Source organism: Panthera uncia, chromosome E1 (genome assembly GCF_023721935.1).
Source record: "Panthera uncia isolate 11264 chromosome E1, Puncia_PCG_1.0, whole genome shotgun sequence".
Classification (NCBI taxonomy): domain Eukaryota; kingdom Metazoa; phylum Chordata; class Mammalia; order Carnivora; family Felidae; genus Panthera; species Panthera uncia.
In genome coordinates this window covers 5,791,679-5,812,008 of record NC_064814.1, presented here as the reverse complement: position 1 = coordinate 5,812,008, position 20,330 = coordinate 5,791,679, and the positions used below count along the sequence as shown (strand labels likewise).

The window sequence follows — 20,330 nt, the reverse complement described above, 5'->3', positions numbered from 1 at the left end:
GTGCATGGGGCCTGAGAGGAGAGAGCCCCGCCGCCGACGGTCGAATCAGACTGCGACGGATGAGAAGCCGAATGTTTCCTTTCGATTCTTCCCTTTGGACCTCGGAGTGAGAGACTCTTAACGCCCGGACTAATAGGGTGACGCACAGATTTAGGACCCTGTGGAGCTTTTTCCCCGCCTGCCGTCCCTCCCTCAGGCACGCCGAGGACGGCCCTGTTGGGGTCCTTGTGGCCAGCCAAGATGGCTGCGCCCGCGGTGAAAGCTGCGCGAGGGTGGCCGGTTCTGGCGCTGGGCATACGGAATCGTCTCCTGCGGTTTCCAGGGTAGGAGGGCGGCGGGAAGCCGGGGGGCCGCTTGGGTCTTCACGGAGAGACCTGCAGGGAAGGAAAGGACCACGAGCGGACCGTGCGGGGACCTGGAGAGAGCCTGCGGGCCAGGACACCTGGGTCCAAGACTCTGAATTAGCTGCGTGACTTTGGGCCAGTGTGAAGGTTTCCCGGCGATGGGGTTCTGATTGGAAGCTGAAAGCACGGTCTTACGGAAGAGCTCAGCGCTGGGATTTGCTGTGTTGGGAGAGGTGGGGGGAGAGCTGCCTAGGCGGGGCGCCTATCCTGTGATTTCAGGAGGCTCTCCTTATCGTTGGCACTTGACGAGGGGGAGACTTTCCTGGCCTTTTTGGGGGGAGTTTACTTACCTCTTGGGACAAGAGCCAGAATTACTGCGTTCAGGTTTGCCTAACGCCCTCCCTGCCTCTCTCCTCGACGGGTTGGCAAACATGCCTATTGTTAAGTAAGGCCTTTTCTCTTGTGGGGTCAACTTTTGCCCGCCTCTTCCTCTTCCCCCCTCTTAGGCTAACCCAGGTGAGGGGGAGCCGCTATGGTCCTGAATACAAGGATCCACAGGTTGACAAAGAATATTACCGTAAGCCTTTGGCAGAGCTGACGGAGGAGGAGAAGTATGAGCGGGAACTCAGGAAGACTCAGCATATCAAAGCTGCCCCAGCGTCGAAAACAAGCTCTGTGTTTGAAGACCCAGTGATCAGGTCAGATGGAAGCAAATACTTCTGTTCCACAGACTGGGACTATACCAGGGAGGGTCTGCAGTTAGGATTCTGTGGAATCCTAGGCCTTGGAAACCTAAACGTGTTGCTTTTCTTCTTGAAGTAAATTCACCAACATGATAATGAAAGGAGGAAACAAAGTCCTGGCCAGATCCCTCATGGCGCAGGTAAGCAGCTCGTCTCCCGTCTGCTTTCTTACAGCTTTGTGTGTGGCTTTCACTTTAGCATAAAAAAGTACAAATTCACATACCTGCCATTAGAATGACCTTCCTATGTATGGGTGGAGGTGGTGACTTTAATACATCCTGCAGGAGTCGGCCACCACCATTCACTCCCCCAATCACAAATCTTGGCCTGTTTGCCTGGTCCTCGCTCAGAAAGAGGGAGGCACTTAGGAACTTTGCCTTAGAAGTTCTTTTTTGTTTTGTTTTGTTTTTTTTTGCCTTAGAAGTTCTGAGAGAGGAGCTGCACTGTTGTAGGAGAGCAGGATGGGAGGAGTAAAGGGCAAGGTACTAGCTCAACTGGGAAAACCCTTTAGGGAGGCTGGTGCGGTGTCTCCATGTATGCCTTTGCAGACTCTGGAAGCTGTGAAAAGGAAGCAGTTTGAGAAGTACCACGCTGCCTCTGCAGAGGAACGAGCATCCATCGAACGCAACCCCTATACCATCTTCCACCAAGCACTGAAAAACTGTGAGCCTGTGATTGGGCTGGTACCCATCCTCAGAGGCGGCCATTTCTACCAAGTGAGTGGTCAGGGCCGGAACGCAGGGCTGCCCACCCATGAAACAAGATGGTTGGGGAGGTGCTTGCGAGGGGGAGGGTCCAGAGCAAGGCCAAGATTGATAGTTTTATAGGGACTAGGTTCTGTCAGAATCTGCTCGTCGGAGTCCTAGTGTAAAACTCACAGGCCGAAGATGGGAGGGGAACACAGCAAAGAATCATCCGAATTACTTTTTCTGGAAGCCCACCCCACCCCCATTCTGTCCACTATGCCCTGTTCCAAATTGTAAGCTTCTTGCAGTGAGGGACTGTGTTTATAACTCCTCTTCATCTCCCGGTGCCTAGAGTAGCGCTTGACCTGTAACTGATGCTTCATCACCATTTCCTGAACTGAATGAGGGGTCTGTTACTGCACTTAATTATACATCATTGTTATAAGCCAGTGTTCTCATCTTTTTTTTTTTTTTGATTTGTTTTATTTTTGAAAGACAGAGAGCATGAGTGGGGGAGGGGCAGAGAGGAGGAGACACAGAATCTGAAGCAGGCTCCAGGCTCTGAGTTGTCAGCACAGAGCCCGATGCAGGGCTTGAACTTACAAACCGTGAGATCATGACCCGAGCCGAAGTCGGACGCTTAACCGACTAAGCCACCCAGGCACCCATCATCTGCTTTTGTAACATAAACTTCACAAGGGGTGAGACTCTCGTTAATGACTGTGTCCCTGGGGTCTTGTGTGGTACCTGGTATATAGTGGTGGTCTAGCAGATAGTTTTTGGACAAGAGGATTGTGTTTATAGGCACCTGTGATCTGAGTTAGCTGAGTCACCCCAGCTCGATGGGGCTTTTCCCAGTTGATGTGTGTATCAGCTTGGCTAAGGTTCCATTTAGAGGTGAAAGAGGTCTGTGCTTAATGAGCGTTTGCTCAATGAACGCCTTTGTGTCTGCTACACTGAGGTCACTCGGGTGTGGGTAACTCACAAGAGGAGAAGCGAGGCCCTTCTTCTCAGGAGCGTTGCCAGGGCTAGGTCAGAGGGAACCTGTGGCTACCCCTTACAGCTTAGGGAGGAAGGAGGCTGCAGGCCTGGCAAGTTCTTGGACTAACTTGCCCACGTCTTGTCTCCTTCAGGTCCCCGTGCCACTAGCCGACCGGCGCCGTCGCTTCCTGGCCATGAAGTGGATGATTACTGAGTGCCGGGAGAAGAAGCACCGGCGGGTGCTGATGCCGGAGAAGTTGTCCCATGAGCTGCTGGAGGCTTTTCACAACCAGGGCCCTGTGATCAAGAAGAAGCATGACATGCACAAGATGGCCGAGGCCAACCGTGCGCTGGCTCACTACCGCTGGTGGTAGAGGGAGGGTAGGGGCCCTGGGAGGAGCCCGGGGCTCTTTGCTGCAAGAAGTAATGAAACACTTAAGGGTTAAGGATGTCGGTCCTTTTTCAGGGCAGGCAGGCCTCATAAGGATGGAGCAACATATGTATTGCTTGTTAGTCCTTTCTTTCGGGCCTAGAACTTGCTCTTCCTATCCCATCTCCTTACAATGAAGGAACATACCACTTTAGATTTCCTGCAGGAAACTTAGGGCCCGTCCAGTCTCTCCCCTCAATTCGGGGGTAGAACTTAGGATGATATGAAAGGAAGCAGTTTTAATGTTAGAAAAGCTTTATTAGAAAACTGTCACCCTGAACTGGTGTAGCATGTGACGGGGTGCTGCCATTTACTAAAACCGACTAGAAATATGTTTGTTTCCGAAGTGGTCCTTGTACAAAATGTAAAAAGCACTCTCTGGTGGGACTTGTGCTCTGCCCCTTGATATCCCAAAGTATCCCACCAGTAGCTATGGGTACCCATTTTACAGATGGGGAAACTGAGGCACCAAGATGGCTGTTGCACCAGTGGCTTCACAACGCAGTGGTTCTCAGAAGCTGCATTTCTCTGCCTGGCCCAGGTTGGAGGTGATGGGACAGTGGGGGGCAAGTCTGTTTGGTGTTTTCCCCAGTTCCCGAATCCAGGAGGGAAGGTGCTCGGGGCAGGACCACAGCATAAGTGGGAAACCGCTCAGGAGCTGTTGAAAGTCTGGAAGGACAGTCTTTGGGAGAGGCAGGAAGTCGGGTAGGTGAGAGGCCGGTGCTTCAGGTGCGGCAGCCTGACTGGGAGGCCTAGTCGGAGACCTCGCTATAGTAATACTTGTGGGCAGCCGGGGTCGTCTTCCAGCCGGCTGCCCGAAATTCGATGATCTCCAGCAGCAGCAGCTGGGCCAGGGAGCTGAGGCCACTTGGGAGCAGGAAGCCATCCCGGATCAGGACAAAGAGCTCATCCATGCGCTGTCGGTTCATCTTCTCCAGCTGCTCCCCCACCCGATGCAGCTGGAGCACCAGGCAGTCCACCTGTGGGGGAGGGCAGTGGGAGGTGACCCCCAAGGCAGTGCCAGCCCATCACCGAGCAGCCGTGAACGGAGCGCTTGCAGGGTTCCGTGCTTGGCCCCATATGCTCATTTTCTCCTGTCCTCCTCACACCACCTGGTGGGTATTAGCCACACTTTACGTGAAAGACCAGTTCAGGACGTACCTAAAGTCTCTTGGGCCAGGCTGGGTGCAGGCCCTCTCTGTAAGCTGCCACTTAACCCAACCTTTCTACCCCTCTCCTCACCTGCCTAACTGATGGGTTTCTGGGCCATGTGTATCCAACAGCTGGATTCCTATCACAGGTTAGCTTTCCTACTGGGGACAAAGCCTCTGAGCCTGTAGGTTTTGGCTGCTCTGTTCTGGATAAATTCCAGGCCTGGCAGCTTATCCTGGAACTGAGGCAGGCCTCGCATGTCCCCACCAGGCTCCTACCCTAAGAAGTGATGCTCTCGGCTGCCTCCATGGACAACAGGCATCTGAGACTGCCCCCCCCCCTCCACAGCTGTCCGAACGGGTCACCCACCTCCTCCTCCTTGTTCAGACTGTCAGGCTGGGCCAGCCGGAAGAGGCAGTCATAGACGGGGTTCACCAGGGCCATCATGGGCATGTTGTTCACCTGTGGGGGGAGAGTGGGGACCGGAGCACTGGTTTAGTGGCTGAAGGAGACAGGCTGTCTCTGCTGCACAGGGTGACTACCGGGGCCTCACCCTCAGGTAATCAAAGATGTTGCAGATAAAGGTGACATAGCAGACCCAGCCCTGCAGGGACCGGGCTCGCAGCTGCTCCCGAGCCTGGTACTCCTGCTGCAGCCGGTTCAGGAGTCCCCGTCGGAAGACACTCTGGCCTGCTTGCTTGCTCTCGGCCTGTGAGCCAGGGAAAGGATGGTGAGCAGAGGGCGGTGCCATGGCAACCCTCACCCAAGCTTCGGTGACAGAGGACCCTCCTGTCCATCTCTCTCCACCCGAGGGGAGCCCTGTGCATCTCTGCCCTGCTGGCCAGGCTTTCTGCCCTGTGCTGAGGTCTTTCTCAAAGCATCTTCCGCTTTACCAGTCCCGGCCAACCTGAATGATGGCATAGCACATGCGCCCTGCTTCTTTACTGAAGACGCAGTCCTGCAGAGAATGGTCCACAATCACATTGGCCACCTTCTCCAAGTCCACAGCACCTGGATCTGGGGTAGAGACAGGTGGGAATCCAGAGCTGCTGAATTACCACATTTGCCTCTACTTGCTTCTACAGGGATGGGAGATACTTACAAAAGAGCACTCCCATTATAAACCTGACGTGTAAAGAGACCAGAAGATACATGGAGAAGTAACCACACACAGGAGCAGCTCTCCCGTGAGCCTGGTGGCCCACTCGGAGGAAACCAGAAGGGTTATGTGGCCACTACAGACTAATCAAAGAATGCCAGTTTTTTTAGGGCACACATCATTTCCTGGCACTAGGCTGAGGAAGGAGCACTGAACGGCGATGTACTTGACAGCAATTTCACGGAAGAAAGTGTTCTTAACAATACACAGTGTTCTTATAATACATGAACCCTGACAAGAGCGGTCCAGGCAGGGCCTCCCCAACAGGCTTAGCTTGGCATGTGATGGGCATTACTAATTGTTAGCTGAGTCAAACTTCTGGGTGCTGCAGAAGGCACAGATCCAGGCCAATTACTACATCTCTGCCAAGCACAACGCTCCATCCTCTGTCCCAAGTCAGCCAGCTCTGCACATTCAAGACAGCCTCCTGTGGCTGAAACCTGGTCCAATGTCAGGGCTCAGGAGACGACTCTCTTCTCTGTGCTCCAGCCCCTTTCATGGGTACTTGAACTTTAAAAAATGGCCTTACTGCCTGAGAGGTGACTCTATGATTCACACTTTGAAATGCTGGTCTAAATGTAGCTTGTCCTCCAGTCCAAGAGTGACTTACTCACTCCTGCTCTCAGAAAGCAAAGGGACAGCTGGGCATTCTGGGCTGAGACTCAGGTCTCCAGGCCTGACACTTTGGACCATTCTGTACAGCTCAGGGGGGTGCCCGTGCTCACCTTTGAGTGCTGTCTTCAGCAGCTGCTGAGTCTCTGCGTCAAAAGACTGGATTTTATACTCCTCTCTACCAGGCTCCCCCATGACCATTCAGCCCCAGCAGCTCTTTACTGGGGTGGGACTAATGACAGCACCTAGGGAGGAGGAGAGGGGCAAGGGAGAGGCCTCAGGTGTGCACTGTGGGGCCAGGTTCCGATCCTGCACGCCCCGGGCAGGGCTGGCCCGCACACTGAGATAGGTCCTCCCAGCCAGTCCGTTGCATTGGGCGGTTGGCTGAACGCCCACCAAGTTTGGCTTCTGGTGGAGACTGGGCACCAGCCAGGCACCTGCTGCTCAGTTTAAGAACCCCAGTAGCTTCTGGGATTACACAAGCGTAAAGAGGTGAAGGTGAACGTGCCTACCCTCTTGTCTCCACAGGAGGTAGGGTTATTCTCAGCTCATACCAATGTTGGGGTGGGGTGCGCAGCGCTGGGGGTGTGGATGGGGGCATATCAGACACTTGCCCTGTCTATATAAGCCAGCCTGGAAGCTGCTGGCCCAGCAGACTTCGGCGAATGACCGGGCTGGGGACACCGGGCAGCTGTCTCAGCAGGGTTCCAAGCCCCGTCTCCGACCCCTCCTTCGGCTTTAATCAGAGTCCCTCTCAGTCCCCAAACCCGCCCTTCCAGCCCTCGGCCTGGCCTGTGTGGGCGGGTGCGGGAGCCCGAACTGCCGCCGTCCCGGCCAACTTCTCCCAGGGACGGACTGGTTAAACTCGCCCCCCGAGCGGCCGAAACCCGGCCCTGCCCACTCAGGACTCCCAATTCCTGAGCTCCATTCTGGACCGTTCCTCTTAAAGAAGAGAGGAGCGGGATGACGCGTCTCCCAGCGGCGGTCCCTGTGGGAGTCCCCTCTCCGGACGCGGTGCCTCCCCGCTGGTCAAAGGAGACGACCTTGGGGTCTCCAGAGCCAGGCAGCTTCTCCAAACCCGGAACACCCTGCCCGGCGGCGCAGGGTCGCCGTCCGGAGTCCCGCGGGCGAGAGGCGGCACGAGCGTCGGAACCCACCTGCCGGGCCGGCGCCGCGCCCGCGTGCCCGGAGGCTGCTCGGAGAGCATGGTGCGCGCGACCCCGGCCGCCGCGCAGCAGCAGCTGGAGTGGCTGGTCGGGCCTCGAAGCCGCTTAGGTCATTTCCGAGCGCGGCGCCGGGGCGGAGCCCGGCGTGGATGGGGCGGGGCCCGGCCCGGCCCGGCTCGGGAGGGGCGGGGCGGGGCGGGGCGGGGCGGGGCGGGGCGGGAGCAGTCTCGCCAGCGCCACCTGCCGGAGTCCCGGGGACGCTGTCCTCACCGCTCGTCCTTCGGAGGTCAGTGGCGGTACCACGCACGGGGAACATCCGCGACGCTGTCCCCACCCTGTCCTCACTCGACTCGCCCGCGCCGGGCGAGACCTACTCCTCGGCCCACAGGAAGCCACTGGTAGCAAGTGGTGGCGCCCTACCCCGTCCCAACGCCTGGGGCTCGGGCTAAAACGGGTTCCAAAGAGGAGACTTAAAGAGACCCTGTGGAGGTAGGGCAGTGATGGCTGGAGGGGGCAGGAACTTACAGGTGGTGGCCTCTTGCCCCCGACGCGAGAAGGCAGGGGTGCCTGTAACGGCTGGATCACTGCTCCCCTTTCCTTTTCTCCTACTCCAAGTACAAACAGTACTGGTAAAATAAGTTGAAAACCAGTGGACCAGCCCAAGAACCCCATCCCCCTGCTAGCCTGTGACCCGCGAAGTTCTGGGGGTGACCCCGAAGTTGGTTAAGCTCCTAGCTTGGTCTTGGCTAGGGCTGGGAAAGAGGCATAGGCCTAGCAGCTTAGGGCCCTCCCTGAGGTCGGCCCTGGGTTGCAGAAGGGCAACCAGAAGGGGCTGGAAGAGAATTGCCTCTTTTCATGGTGTGGACAAGAAGTGTCCATGGCGACTTCCTGTTGCCAGAGTTCTCTCCTCTGATTAAAACAGCTGGCGGGAGTGGTCACCAGAAAAATGAGGAAGGACGGCTGCAGCAAAAGAAAGTAATGAGTAGAAGAGATGAAAAGAATAAAGTGTACTTTATTCCACTCAAGTGGAATTTCTTTAAAAATACATTCAGGCAGCTGCCTTCCTGCAGCCCCAACCCAGGCCTCCAGTGCCCCAAACCCTACCCACAGCCTAGATCTTCAGAATTAGCAGCCAAGAGCAGGGAAGCTTCAGGAGTCGGGGTCCCAAACATACCACAAAGCCCCAGGTCAGAGCCCAAACAGTTCTTATGACAGGAGTCCGAGGGCCACGACACCCACGCAGGCTTGCTCCCAGCCTGTGCCTTCATCCTGAGTCATTGCAAAGGCTGCAGCCAGCTCCCAGTCTCAGAGCAGGGTAAAGTCCTGCAGGGGACTCCTGTGCTCCTCCATGCTGGCCTCCCCTGCACAGCCAACCCTGCAGGCTGGGCTGCCCTGGGTGGGTACGTAGCGGGGCAGAACTGGGTGGAAAGGGTGGTGCTTGTGTTCTGTAAATTCCCTCTCACCCCCGTCCCCCTAAGTGCAGTGTCTCCTCTGTGCACAGAGGAGTAGATGTGAATTCTTGTGCGGACACCCCCGCCCCCACTTGTGCCCTCAGCAGGCTGTCTGTCCAACCCTTTCCTTCTACCATCTGCTCACACGGCTGCTTCAGAGCTGTGGCCCTTCAGGGATGACAGAGGATGCACACAGCACCTTGGGGCACCCTGAGAGGGCAGCTGATGCCAACTGGCTCAGCTGCAAGCTTCCCCCCACCCCACGGAAGAGGAGTGATCCCAGGTAGACTAGGGAGAAGGGCCCCCATCTTCACCCACAGTCCTTCCCATCAGCACAACCCCCCACTGCCTTCAGGCTGCTGGGACCTGCCTACCACCACCACCGCCCCCCCACCGCCGCCCCCAGAGGCCCTCAGCTGTGCTCCGTTGTCCAGGGGAGAGAACAGCCTGAGTGGAAATTGAGACATGAAGATCTGGGCATGGGGTGCGGGCGGGGGGGGCAGTTATAAAGTGACCAGTTCTTCCCCCAGAACTAGAAGCAAAGTTGTGTGAGGAATGCAACTACTTAAAAAATGGCATCTGAGGAAGGCAACGGTCCCCTCCCTCACACTTTGTGAGGAGGGATGATGAGGAAGGGAAGATGGGAATGAGATTAAGGAATGTGCTTGTAGCTTCAATGTGTATTAAATTAGTTGGTGGGAGTAAGAGCCTACACGTGAGGACCAGGCCTCTGCCAAGGGCCCAATCCCAGCCTTCGTGCTCCGGCCACGGCCCCACCCAGAGCAGGGACAGTTCTCTGGGTGGAAGGGGCTAAGAACACAGGGTAGCAGCTGCTGCCTTTCCTGTGAGCATGGGCTACAGAGAAACCACCGCAAACTCCTTGGACCAGCATGGCCATGTCCCCACAGACCAAGTCCTGTGTGCTCTCCTTGCCCTTCTGGTGACAGACACGCTGGCTGGCAGGGATGGAGCGGGCGGCAGCTCTCAGTGCAACACAAGGTCGTAGATGAGCCTGCCTTCCTTCGGGAGGTTGCCCTTCCTGCCCTCGGGCCTAGCTGTCCGCCTTCTTCATGTGGTGGAAGAGGTTACAGAAGAGCTCATACCAGAAGAACACGAAGCCGGTGGAGAGAGCAGCCTTCAGCAGGCTGGGGGACAGGCCCTTGAAGAAGCCCCTTGGGCCTTCCTCTCGAAGCACCTGCCGGACACAATCCAGGAGGCCCTTGTAGCTGCGAACCTGGGGAGAGGAACAGGGAGGGTACTTGGTGGAGGGCAGAAGAAGAGCTCAACACGTGGGTGTTGGCTCTACTCTTTTGTCAGCCCGGCACCCGGCACATCACAGCTCCCAATAAACACTTGCTGGACAAAGAGATGACAAGGCAAAAAGGACAGAAAAGTAGACCTTTTCTTTCTCTTCCAAGTGGACTAATAATTCAGACTGAACAGATGTACCTAGAAATCAGCACTGGACAGAGCTCCTACTGACTGCGCCTCTTAAGGACCCTCTTCCCAAGGCGCCTCCAACCCTTTATCCCATCCCACCTGGTTCCCTTTGGGTGGTTGATCTGAATCTAGCCCTTGTTAGCTTTAGCCTCCAGTCTGGCCTTCTCAGTTGACCACATATTGCTGCCAGACTCGCGTCCCCAAGACACAGCTCCCTCCAAATCTCCAGTAACTCCCCGTGGTGTTGGCAGTGGTATTATAAAGAACCAAGGGGTGCCTGGCTGGCTCAGTTGGTAAAGTATGCAACTCTTAATCTCAGGGTTGTGAGTTCAAGCCCCACGTGAAGTGAAGAAAGATGAAGGAAAGAAAGAAAGAAAGAAAGAAAGAAAGAAAGAAAGAAAAGAAAGAAAGAAAGAAAAGAAAGAAAGAAAAGAAAGAAAGAAAGAAAGAAAGAAAGAAAGAAAGAAAGAAAAAAGAAGGAAAGAAAGAAAAAGAGAAGAGGAAAGGGGAAGGGGAAGGAAGGGAAGGGATCAAGTCCACACTCCGTGGCCTGTATTCAGAGTGTTGCTCCATTTGGCCTCAACTTCCCTCCCTGATCTGTCGTCATCCACCACCGGTCCTCCCACAAAACCAGCCACACAGTCTGTTAGAAGCAGGGCCTAGGTCCTCTGCCCTGGGCTCTCGCCAACTGTCCAAACTCAAACTGTCCTTTCAGGACAAGGAGGAAAAAGGAGGTTATAAAAACCTTGTGAACAGCTCCATATTTGTTAAAATGTATACACATATGTTTATGCAAAGAAACAAACCTAGAGCCAAAGATTCTGCATGATTGCTACCTGTGGGCAGGTGGCGTTGGGAGTTATGTGTGATTTTAATCTTTCCGCCTAGCAGACTTCTCTGAATTTCCTACAAAGATATATTACAACTAACTCCATTCTTTCCCTTCCCTCAAGTAAGAAATGCTCCCGCCCTTCCCTGACTCCCAATCCATCCCACCCCTCTCTTCTGGGTGAAGAATGAATCCATGTATGAGTCGATCAGATTTAATTCATTCCTCTCCAGGAACCACTCCAGAATAAAGCAAACAACTCTATGTGCCGGTGGGAGTCTCCTTCTCCGTGTTCTTTAGTATTTTGGGGACCTTTCTCTGGCCCAAACTGAATCGAACACTTTTTAAGAGCAAACACCGAGCTCTCCTTCACCTGGATCGTCCCACAGTGCCCAACATGCACGGGGCTTTGTGTGTGGCTTTCCCGCATTTCTGGGGGTCCCCAGGGACAGGTCGGGGATGACAGAGCTGTGGGGGCTAATGCTGCCCAATGGGCAGGTGAGGGACAAGACTCAGAGCTCTCTGAGGGGGACGGCTCACCTGGCCAAAGGAGGCTCGGGCCTGCTCAAACCCTCCGACCTGCAGCCGTTTCTTGAAGAGGTCCAGGGGGTACGTGAGGGCCTTGCTGATGACTCCGGCTCCACTGCCACAGAGCAGGTTTTTGAGGTTCTCTGAATCAAAGTGGGATTAAGGGGGATAAAGGAGGGAAGTGTTATCGGGGGCAGACAAGTTCAAGGTCAAGAGCCTAGCCCTCCACCGTGAAACAAAGACCCACCAGCACCCTGAGTCTCTGAGGAGAACCACACACAGCCATGTTGGGGAAGAGTGACAATGAGAATGGAACAGAAGTGAGGGCTTGCCGTCTGCCGTGTGACTCGGTTCAAGGCTCGGGAGGGACCAGGACGCCCACCGCTCTTCCCATCCTCCTCAAACAAGAACCAAACAAAAGACACAACCAAAACCAGGCTGCGTGTAAGTGGGACCTCAGACAAAAATGAAAACCATGACCAAAGTCAGAAATAAATTTTGACGGTGCCACCGATGGGGTGGCAAGATCTGAAAGCGAGGGGGGGTCTACAAGCAGCGGGACTGGTTTGGTTGGCTGGGTGTATTACAGAGCAAGGTCTGGAGAGCGGGATGTCTTAGCTTCTGACAGGAAGCCCTTCTTTCTCAGGTGGTTCAGAAGGAGATGTTCTGGCTTGGGGGAGGGGGTGCAGCAGAGACCCAGCTTCCCTTTGTGTGAGGGCTGTCTCACCGTTTTTCCTTCCCTCGGCAGGCATGACCCACTCATGAACGTGCTTCAGGGCGTTATAAAAGGAGAACTGGAAGCCGGCGTAGGGGAAGATGGCGATCAAGGTGGGGTTCAAGCCTTTGTAGAAGACCAAGGGGCCTTCGGTCCTGTACATGGTCACCACGGCGTCTCGAAGGGTTTTATACACCTGGACAGACATGTGCAGCTCGAGTGAGCGTGGGTGCCGGTTTAGCCCTAGAACACCGCCCGTCACATGCATCTCCCCTCATCGAAAATCCCAGCTGCCAGGAGCATTACTTGTCCTGCCAAGAGGACAGAGAAAATATTGGACAAAAACTTCAACGGTGGGGTTTTCCAGCAACAACCTTTCTAGCTCTTTACAAAACTCGTCTGTCTGCACAAGTGCACACAAGAATGTGCCCAAAGACAGCTGCCACAGTGTCCCGCACAAGAGCAAAGACGCAATGTCCACCCCTGGGCACGGGACGTCAAAAGAACACAGAGCAGCTGTTAAAACGCCATCTATGTGGCTGATAAGGGATCATCCCCCAAATAGACAGCTAAATGAGCACAGCGGGATGCAGAACAGGTATGGTGCTCGTGGAGGAAAAAAACTATGCAGAGATTATCCTGCACAAAGATCCACAGGAAGCAAGGAAGGGCGAGCATTACCTCCATGCAGGGAAAGGTGGGGGCAGGGGAAGAGGGAGATTCACCATTTTAGATTCTCTGGGTATTTGCCAGGTGCATATATTTAACCTTTCGTGAACTGTCAGCAGGCCATCTCCACGTAGGAAGACAACAGGGCACGGATTTTCCTTCTACTCAACATATACTCTCTGCAGTGGACCAGAGGGGGTTGTGGGCGCAGCGAGGCACGGCCCAGACAGGGCAGCTGAGGGAGTCACTCTGCACGGAGAAGGGAGGACCCTGGCCGCCTCCTCACCACTTGGCTCCCAGACGCTGGCAGCCACACTGAAGGATTTCGCCCCGGGGGATGTCCACGAAAGGGCCAGGACTCAGAGGAAGGCCATGAGGCAACAAGCCTGCCATGCACCCACAGTCCCACTCTGCTTCCCTGTGCCCCCTTTAACACCAGGCTGGCAGCCAAGGGACACACACATCTGAGGAAAGCCTTCATAAACAACGGAGACCAGGGGCACCTGGCTGGCTCAGTCAGTAGAGTGTGCGACTCTTGATTTCAGGGTCATGAGTTGGAGACCCACGTTGGGCATAAAGATGACTTAAAAAAAACAAAAAAAAAACCAAAAATTAAAAACCCAGAAAACATAATGATCGATGGGAGGCACAGAAATCATCTGGAAGGACAAACAGTATAGACAAAAGAAGAAAACTAAGGGAAATGGAAACCAACCACAGAATTGGAAGTGATATTCTCAGGCCACAGAGAAGGGATCACCTCTGTGATATTTTTAAAAGAGGTAAGGGGAACGCCTGGGTGGCTCAGTCGGTTAAGTGTCTGACTTTGGCTTAGGTCATGATCTTGCAGTTTGTGAGTTTGAGCGCCTCATCGGGCTGTCTGGTGTCAGTGCGGAGCCCACTTTGGATCCTCTGTCCCCCCCTCTCTCTGCCCCTCCCCAGCTTTCGTGCTCTCTTTCAAAAATAAATAAGCATTAAAAAAAAAAAAAGGTAAGCTTCAGAGAACAAGACAAGCTCTTGAGAGAAAAATCTTTGTGAGTTTGAATTGGGCAAAGATTTCTTAGATAAAATACCCAAAGCAAAATCCATAAAAGAACAAATTGATAAACTGGACCTTACCAAATTAAAAGCATCTTCAAAAGAGACTATAAGAACATGAAGACAGGGGCACCTGGGTGGCTCAGTTGGTTGAGCATCTGACTGCGGGTCAGGTCATGGTCTCATGGTCTGTGGGTTCAAGTCCTGCGTCGGGCTCGCTGCAAAGCCCACTTCAGATCCTCTGTCCAGTGTGTCCAGGAAAAAGGTCTGGACTAAAGGGTCCAGGAAGTGCCCATCACAACAAATGACAGAGGGACCAGTGCACGTCACTGGTAAACTTCTAGAATGTCAGGAATCAGGAAGGGATCCTGAAAGCTCCCAAGGCAGGAAGGGTGATAGTTTCATATAAAGGGTCATTCTGGACTTCTCTCCAGCAACACTGAGAGCTGCCTAGAATTCTATACCCAAATCATGAGTCAAGTGTAAGTAAGGGTCAAATTAAGGCATTTTCTATCAAGGCCTCTCTAAAGAAGCCATATCTCATGTTGTGCTCCACCAAAATGAGGGATTAATCAAGAGAAGACACAGGACCCAGCAAGAGAATTTCTAACAGAACAGCTGGCAACGGTCCTGGGACAAAGAGTCCACACTGAAGCCAGAGGGTGAAGGCTGCCAGAGTGGAGGGCTCCAGAAGAGGCTCTGTAATAAAGTGGGACAGATGACCACAGGCTGACCCTATCAAGAGGATAACTTCGTGGTGAGCATGCAGAAAGCTAAACAAATAAAATACAAGGCAATCACTAACTTCAGGCAAGACAAAAATATAAAATAAAATGTAATCATAATGTATTTCAAGGCTCAGCAGTAACATTTACATAATCATATCTGCAAAGACACTGATACTGATCTAGCCAAAATCTAGAAATCAGGTATACTGTAATCAGACAAAGGAGGAAACACAAGCACAGGAGGGTGATGGTAAAGAGGTCAACTCTCATCTTCCACAGTAGCCATCAAGAGTTAATGTCTATAATTTAAAAATTAGAAAGAAAAAGAGACAGGGGTGCCTGGGTGGCTCAGTCAGTTGAGCGACTGACTTTGGCTCAGGTCACGATTTTGCAGTTTGTGAGTTCGAGCCCTGCGTCAGGCTCTGTGCTGAAGCCTGCCTCAGATTCTGTGTCTCCCTCTCTCTGCCCCTTCCCTGCTCATGCTCTGTCTCTCCGTCTCTCAAAAATGAATAAACGTTAAAAAAATTTAAAAAATAAAATAAAAAAAGAAAGAAAAAGAGACAGATGTAGAAGGTTAAGCATGATACGAAGAATTGGGAAGTAAATAATGGAAGAAGAGCCACGAGTATTAAAGTGGTTGCCTCTTGGGGACTGAAATCAGGGTAGCTGGTGTTTTCTTTATAATTCATGCAGAACCACCAGACTTTTTAACCTATTTTGTTGATTAAGAAACATTTTAGGGGTGCCTGGATGGCTCAGTCAGTTAAGCATCTGACTTCAGTTCAGGTCATGATCTCATGGTCTGTGATTCAAGCCCCACCTCAGGCTCTGTGGTGACAGCTCAGAGCCTGGAGCCTATTTCAGACTCTGCATCTCCCTTTCTCTGCCTCTCCCCTGCTCGTGCCCTGTCTCTCTCCCTTCTTCAAAAATAAGATAAAAACATTAAAAAAAAATGTTACCAAAAAAAACCCAGAAACATTTTAAAGCTGAGGATTTACACCATGGCCACTACTGATCTGCAGCTTTTTTTAAAAAAATTTTTTTAGTGTTTTATTTATTTTTGAGAGAGAGAGAGAGAGACAGAGCATGAGCAGGGGAAGGGCAGAGAGAGAGGGGGACACAGAATCTGAAACAGGCTCCAGGCTCTGAGCTGTCAGCACAGAGCCCAACATAGGGCTCGAACCCACGGACCGCGAGATCATGACCTGAGCCAAAGTTGGACCCTCAACTGACCGAGCCACCCAGGCGCCCCTGATCTGCAGCTCTTAAACAGATCTTTTCCATTCACTTTTGCACACAGATGATTTCCTGATCATTCCAGAATCTAGAATCCGCATCTCAATCACCTTAGCTAGAGGTAATGAGCTATTCTCTTTTCTCTTATATTTTTTCCTTCTCAAAGACTTCTTTGGTTAATTTATTACTGAAGTATAATTGACATACAATGGTATATTAGTTTCAAGGTGCACCTTCTCATAGATTTGTTTCTTTCCCCTAAAGGCTGGGCAGTCACGGAAGAGGACTCTAGCATCCCAGAGCAGGGAAGGTGATGGAGTGTCATCCCTCGTTTTTCCTCATCCCCGCAGCCACCATGTTGCTGAGGTCTGTCTGTCTTTTCCATCTACAAACACCTTTCGTCCCCATCTCTCTGCTCAGTGCCTAGGGCCCCTCATCTCATTTCCCCATTAGGAGAAACCTCTATTTCCCACTGAAGTGCCATACAGAGGGATCTAGTTCTCATGCTCCATTCATGAGCTCGCAGGTTGTTCCCAGGGCACTTTGCCCTTCTGAACCACAAAAGTCATCAGGATGTCTCTTGAACAAAAGGGCTTCACCAACCCAGGATCTCCAGCCCAGGCAACACCAAGAACCAGCAGAACTGAAACCACAGTTATTCTTAAGCAGAGCGTCATTCCCCACCCTAAAGCAGAAGGGAGACGGAAAAATTCTTCCGTTGAGAAGAATCGGGTTGAGCATGGGCACACGCGCACATACACGTGCACGCACACGTACTGCTGTTCTTATGTAAGTCCAGGAAACGGAGATTACGGTGGGGGGCTCTATTTCAGGATTTAATCCCTCCCTTTCACTCAGTAAGTTCTTCCTGGAATCTGACTCAAACTTTCGGCGTAAACCAAAAACAACTCTCACAATAACCCAGCAATACGATCTCAAGTCTCACTCTCCCGGACGCCCTCACCGTCCAGCCTGCTGTTCAGGATTTGTTCTGTCTCCCACGTGAGGCTGTGAGCACCCTGCACGGGGCTCAGCACAGTTACGGGTGTCACAGATGGACCAGCGTAGGGGACGCAAACCCCGGGTGCTCCCACTTTGTTTCCTCTAAGGAAAAGAGCCCCACCTCCTGGACCACCTTCGGCGACTCATTCCCGCCTCCTCTGGCCCGGCCACTCACCTTGGGCTCACCCTGAGCTGCAAAGCGGGTGCGCAGGACGTCCACAGGGTGCACGGTGAGGGTGGCCGTGCTGGCAGACAGGCCTCCGCACACAAAGTGCACTGAGAAGTCGCGGGCATCGTACTTGCTGGCTCTGTGCACCAGCTCGGTCAGCAGTTCAAACGACAGAAACTGCAAGAGCACGTGACAAAGTTACTGACAACCCCGCCACCCAAAACGCCACCATGATCCACGTGCGGCCCGGTTCTACAGGCGAGGAAATATTCTTAGGCAGCGACGGGACACGATAAATATCTAATTTTATTCAGAGCACAAATGCCATTTTCTATTCACATTTTCTACTGTGAGGAGAGCCAAATATCCAAAGGGTTAAGAAAATATAGGAGAAAAAATTTTACATCAGAAAGTTCTACTCCTCAACTGAGTTTCCTCAGAACCAGGGAAGCAAGGCCCTTATTTGATTCTCGGTGGGCAACCCTGGGGCTCACCTGGCGGTGGCACCGTTTGACAGACGTTCTGCCCTGGAGCAGAAATTCTCTTGGGAGAATTCCACATGTTCCATATTCTATGGCGTAAACCTGCTTTGCTCAGATCTTCCCCAGCCAACTCAGATGGGCCAGGGTCCCGAGAGCACGCTGCTGTATTTACTCATCACGCTGCGGTACCTGAGTGCCAGCCGCTGAGGCTGAAAGGCACGGGCGCGTCAACTCATGAGCTCCCGACCCGAGCCATCGCTGTGATGTCATAGGAAAAGCAGGCAGGGACTGCTCGGGCCCCAGCTGCCCAGGTGGGCATCCCGGCTCGGCTGCCTTTCCAGCTAGTGACTTTGGTTGGGGTCATTACCTAAGCTCTCTCTGCCTGGTCTTCCGTCTATAACACAGGAGTGACCACAGAACACCCCTCAAAGCGCTTAAAGCAGAGCCTGGCTCACCATTAGCACCACACGCAGGCAGCCTACTACCACCACTCCGACCGTACGGCTGCAAGCCATCCGCCACGAAATCAACCGGCACCAGCCGCACGAATGTGTGAACAAAAGTCAAGGAGCCTGAATTCTCATCCTGGCCCCACCACTTCCAGGCTGTGTGGCCTCTGGCGGCTCGCTGACCCTCTCTGTGATCCACGTAACGTCTATTCTACCTTCCTCACAATGCTGCTGGGAAGTCTAAAGGAAGCACAGATGTGAAAATGCTATTTTGAAAAAATGCAAAGATTTGTATCGCCCTTTGCCAAGCATGGCGTCAAGACAGTCTCCTAGGGGCAACATCTAATATTCAGTCGGTGCAAAGTGCCCGCGGTGGGGAGGAGGTGCGCAAGGGAATACCCGTGGTATAACTCAGTCTGACTGTCTTCAATTTCAGACTTCAAACTTCAGGTAGTTTCGCAGTTAAGACAAGTAAGAAGTGTGGTGACCGCTCCTGCTGCCCTACCCAGACAGGGTCCCTGCAGGCCCCACCCTCCCTGTGTTCCTCTATTGAACAACTCCAACCCAGGGGCCTGGCCCGTTCCCCTGCCACCTACTTGGACAGCTCCATAGCCTATAGAGAGAAGCTGGGCTGGGATGTGTCCTTTCCAGAATGCTGTCGGGCCTTCCTCCAGCAAAATCTGTCTCGCAGCCTGGAGGATCCCGTGGTATTTTGCACCGGGATCACTGCGAGACAGGCGCTCAATCTGAAGCTAGGAATCAAAATTGAAAAAGTCAGGACAACAGGAGCAGGTGTGGGGTGAGAAGGAGAACTTTCAGAAAAGGTTAACAAAGGCAGCTAAGTGCTTCTCTCTGACAAAACTCCAAGAAGAGAGAACTTGCCCTCTAGCCCATTATGTGGAATGAGGGGAAAAAGGTACCTGGAAACGGATCTTGATGACATCCAAGGGGCTGATCATCACCCGCGTGACAAGTCCAGACACAGACCCAGCCACCGCCACCTCGGAACTGGAGATATTCCTGCCATCAGCTTGGGGGTCATAGCCAACCATCCCTGCCCCTGGCCCATACAACGTCCATCAGTTTCAGGCTGCAAGCAAGAGACGTGGAGTAAACACCAGAGCAAGTTCTTAGGGTCTCTGCTCATATGCCACCTCCTCAGAGCAGTCCTCCCGGACCATTCCATCTAAAACAGCACCTACATGCCCTCTTGTCCCCTCGCCCTGCTTTAGTTTTCTTTATGGCATTAGCACACTGGATGTTTATTCTGCACGCTTCTTGTCACCCTCCCCCTCTGGAATGTGAGCCCGTGAAAATGTGGTCTGGCTCCCATTTGCCCATCCCTGTATTTCCAGCGCCTGGAACAGAGCCCAGCATGGTGAGTGGTCATATTTGTTAACTGAATGAACAAACAGGCTTGGGCGGAAATCATTCACTTCCAGAGATCAGCTTGCTTTCCAAGACACCTGGCTTTATGGCCAACTCCCATCTAAGGTAAAGTCCCAGGCTGAGCCAGCATGACAGCAGATGAGCATGGAGGGAGACGTCAGACACGCAGGCTCCAGGAGCGGCCCATGGGACTCTCCAACAAGCCAACATGATCCCAAGGAAGAGCCCAGAGACTCCTTAGCTTTCTCCATTGCCTCCCCAGCTGCAGCAATGGTGGGGGGGGGGGGGGCCTGCTAGGCTTTGAAATGATACTTCCCGGACCACCCGATCCCTACCGACCTCCTCGACCTCACCCTGGACCTCTCTTCAGCCACTTCAATCAGGGTGGGCTCCGCTCCGGACAAGTTTCTGGAAAACACTGCTTGAATTCCTACTGCCAGCCTTGCTTCTGCATCTACTGTCCCCCATGTCTGAAACACAGTGGCTCTTCCCCACCTCATATGCCCCCACTCACTCTTCCCCCGTAGCTCCTCCCCCTGCATCAGGGCTCAGCTAAAGAGCATCCCCGCCACGGACCGGACTCACGTCCTCTCTAGCATTCACAGCACTCACTCTGGTTGAGAACCACTGTTCTCAAGAAACACTAGCAATGGTGTATAAAATGGCATGCATTACATCACTCTTTGTAAAACTGGATATAACACAAAGGGATGCATAAATACACTAAGTCACATCCAAGCAATGGACTCGTACGTCGCCATTAAGAACGAGCCAGAGGGGCGCCTGGGTGGCGCAGTCGGTTAAGCGTCCGACTTCAGCCAGGTCACGATCTCGCGGTCCGTGAGTTCGAGCCCCGCGTCAGGCTCTGGGCTGATGGCTCGGAGCCTGGAGCCTGTTTCCGATTCTGTGTCTCCCTCTCTCTCTGCCCCTCC

General features: G+C 53.2%; 3 protein-coding genes across 13 annotated transcripts in view; 1 reads left to right on the top strand and 2 right to left on the bottom strand.

The window, feature by feature from the left end:
- Positions 1 to 23: 23 nt before the first annotated feature.
- On the top strand, positions 24 to 3,516 carry MRPS7 (mitochondrial ribosomal protein S7). 2 transcript variants are annotated; one of them, XM_049635770.1, is made up of 5 exons: positions 24 to 106; positions 851 to 1,042; positions 1,164 to 1,227; positions 1,636 to 1,803; positions 2,907 to 3,516. In XM_049635770.1, exons 1-5 carry the CDS (start codon positions 60 to 62, stop codon positions 3,126 to 3,128), a joined length of 693 nt encoding a protein of 230 aa, XP_049491727.1. In that variant the 5' UTR covers positions 24 to 59; the 3' UTR covers positions 3,129 to 3,516. The 2 variants fall into 2 exon arrangements, with proteins under 2 accessions (XP_049491727.1, XP_049491726.1); XM_049635769.1 differs by lacking the exon at positions 24 to 106 and adding an exon at positions 144 to 323.
- A 155-nt stretch (positions 3,517 to 3,671) lies between these two features.
- MIF4GD (MIF4G domain containing) lies at positions 3,672 to 7,407 on the bottom strand. Of its 4 annotated transcripts, none has more exons than XM_049635771.1 (6): positions 7,265 to 7,406; positions 6,221 to 6,352; positions 5,244 to 5,353; positions 4,890 to 5,045; positions 4,706 to 4,798; positions 3,672 to 4,164 (listed from the first exon to the last, which is right to left on the bottom strand). In XM_049635771.1, exons 2-6 carry the CDS (start codon positions 6,306 to 6,308, stop codon positions 3,937 to 3,939), a joined length of 675 nt encoding a protein of 224 aa, XP_049491728.1. In that variant the 5' UTR covers positions 6,309 to 6,352; positions 7,265 to 7,406; the 3' UTR covers positions 3,672 to 3,936. The 4 variants fall into 4 exon arrangements, with proteins under 4 accessions (XP_049491728.1, XP_049491729.1, XP_049491730.1 ...); XM_049635772.1 differs by lacking the exon at positions 7,265 to 7,406 and adding an exon at positions 6,620 to 7,249; XM_049635773.1 differs by lacking the exon at positions 7,265 to 7,406 and adding an exon at positions 7,151 to 7,247.
- A 1,982-nt stretch (positions 7,408 to 9,389) lies between these two features.
- The window catches only part of SLC25A19 (solute carrier family 25 member 19), a 13,296-nt gene continuing 2,355 nt past the window's right edge, over positions 9,390 to 20,330 (bottom strand). For 5 of the 7 annotated variants that reach the window (XM_049635743.1, XM_049635741.1, XM_049635746.1 and 2 more), the window contains 6 exons: positions 18,930 to 19,099; positions 18,606 to 18,761; positions 17,085 to 17,255; positions 12,249 to 12,432; positions 11,534 to 11,664; positions 9,390 to 9,958 (listed from right to left, as the gene is read on the bottom strand). In XM_049635743.1, the coding sequence (XP_049491700.1) occupies positions 9,776 to 9,958; positions 11,534 to 11,664; positions 12,249 to 12,432; positions 17,085 to 17,255; positions 18,606 to 18,761; positions 18,930 to 19,061 (957 nt within the window). In that variant the 5' untranslated portion in view covers positions 19,062 to 19,099 and the 3' untranslated portion in view covers positions 9,390 to 9,775. Of the gene's footprint in view, positions 9,959 to 11,533; positions 11,665 to 12,248; positions 12,433 to 17,084; positions 17,256 to 18,605; positions 18,762 to 18,929; positions 19,857 to 20,330 lie in introns of those variants that run through there. The other 2 variants (XM_049635744.1, XM_049635747.1) reach the window with 2 other exon arrangements.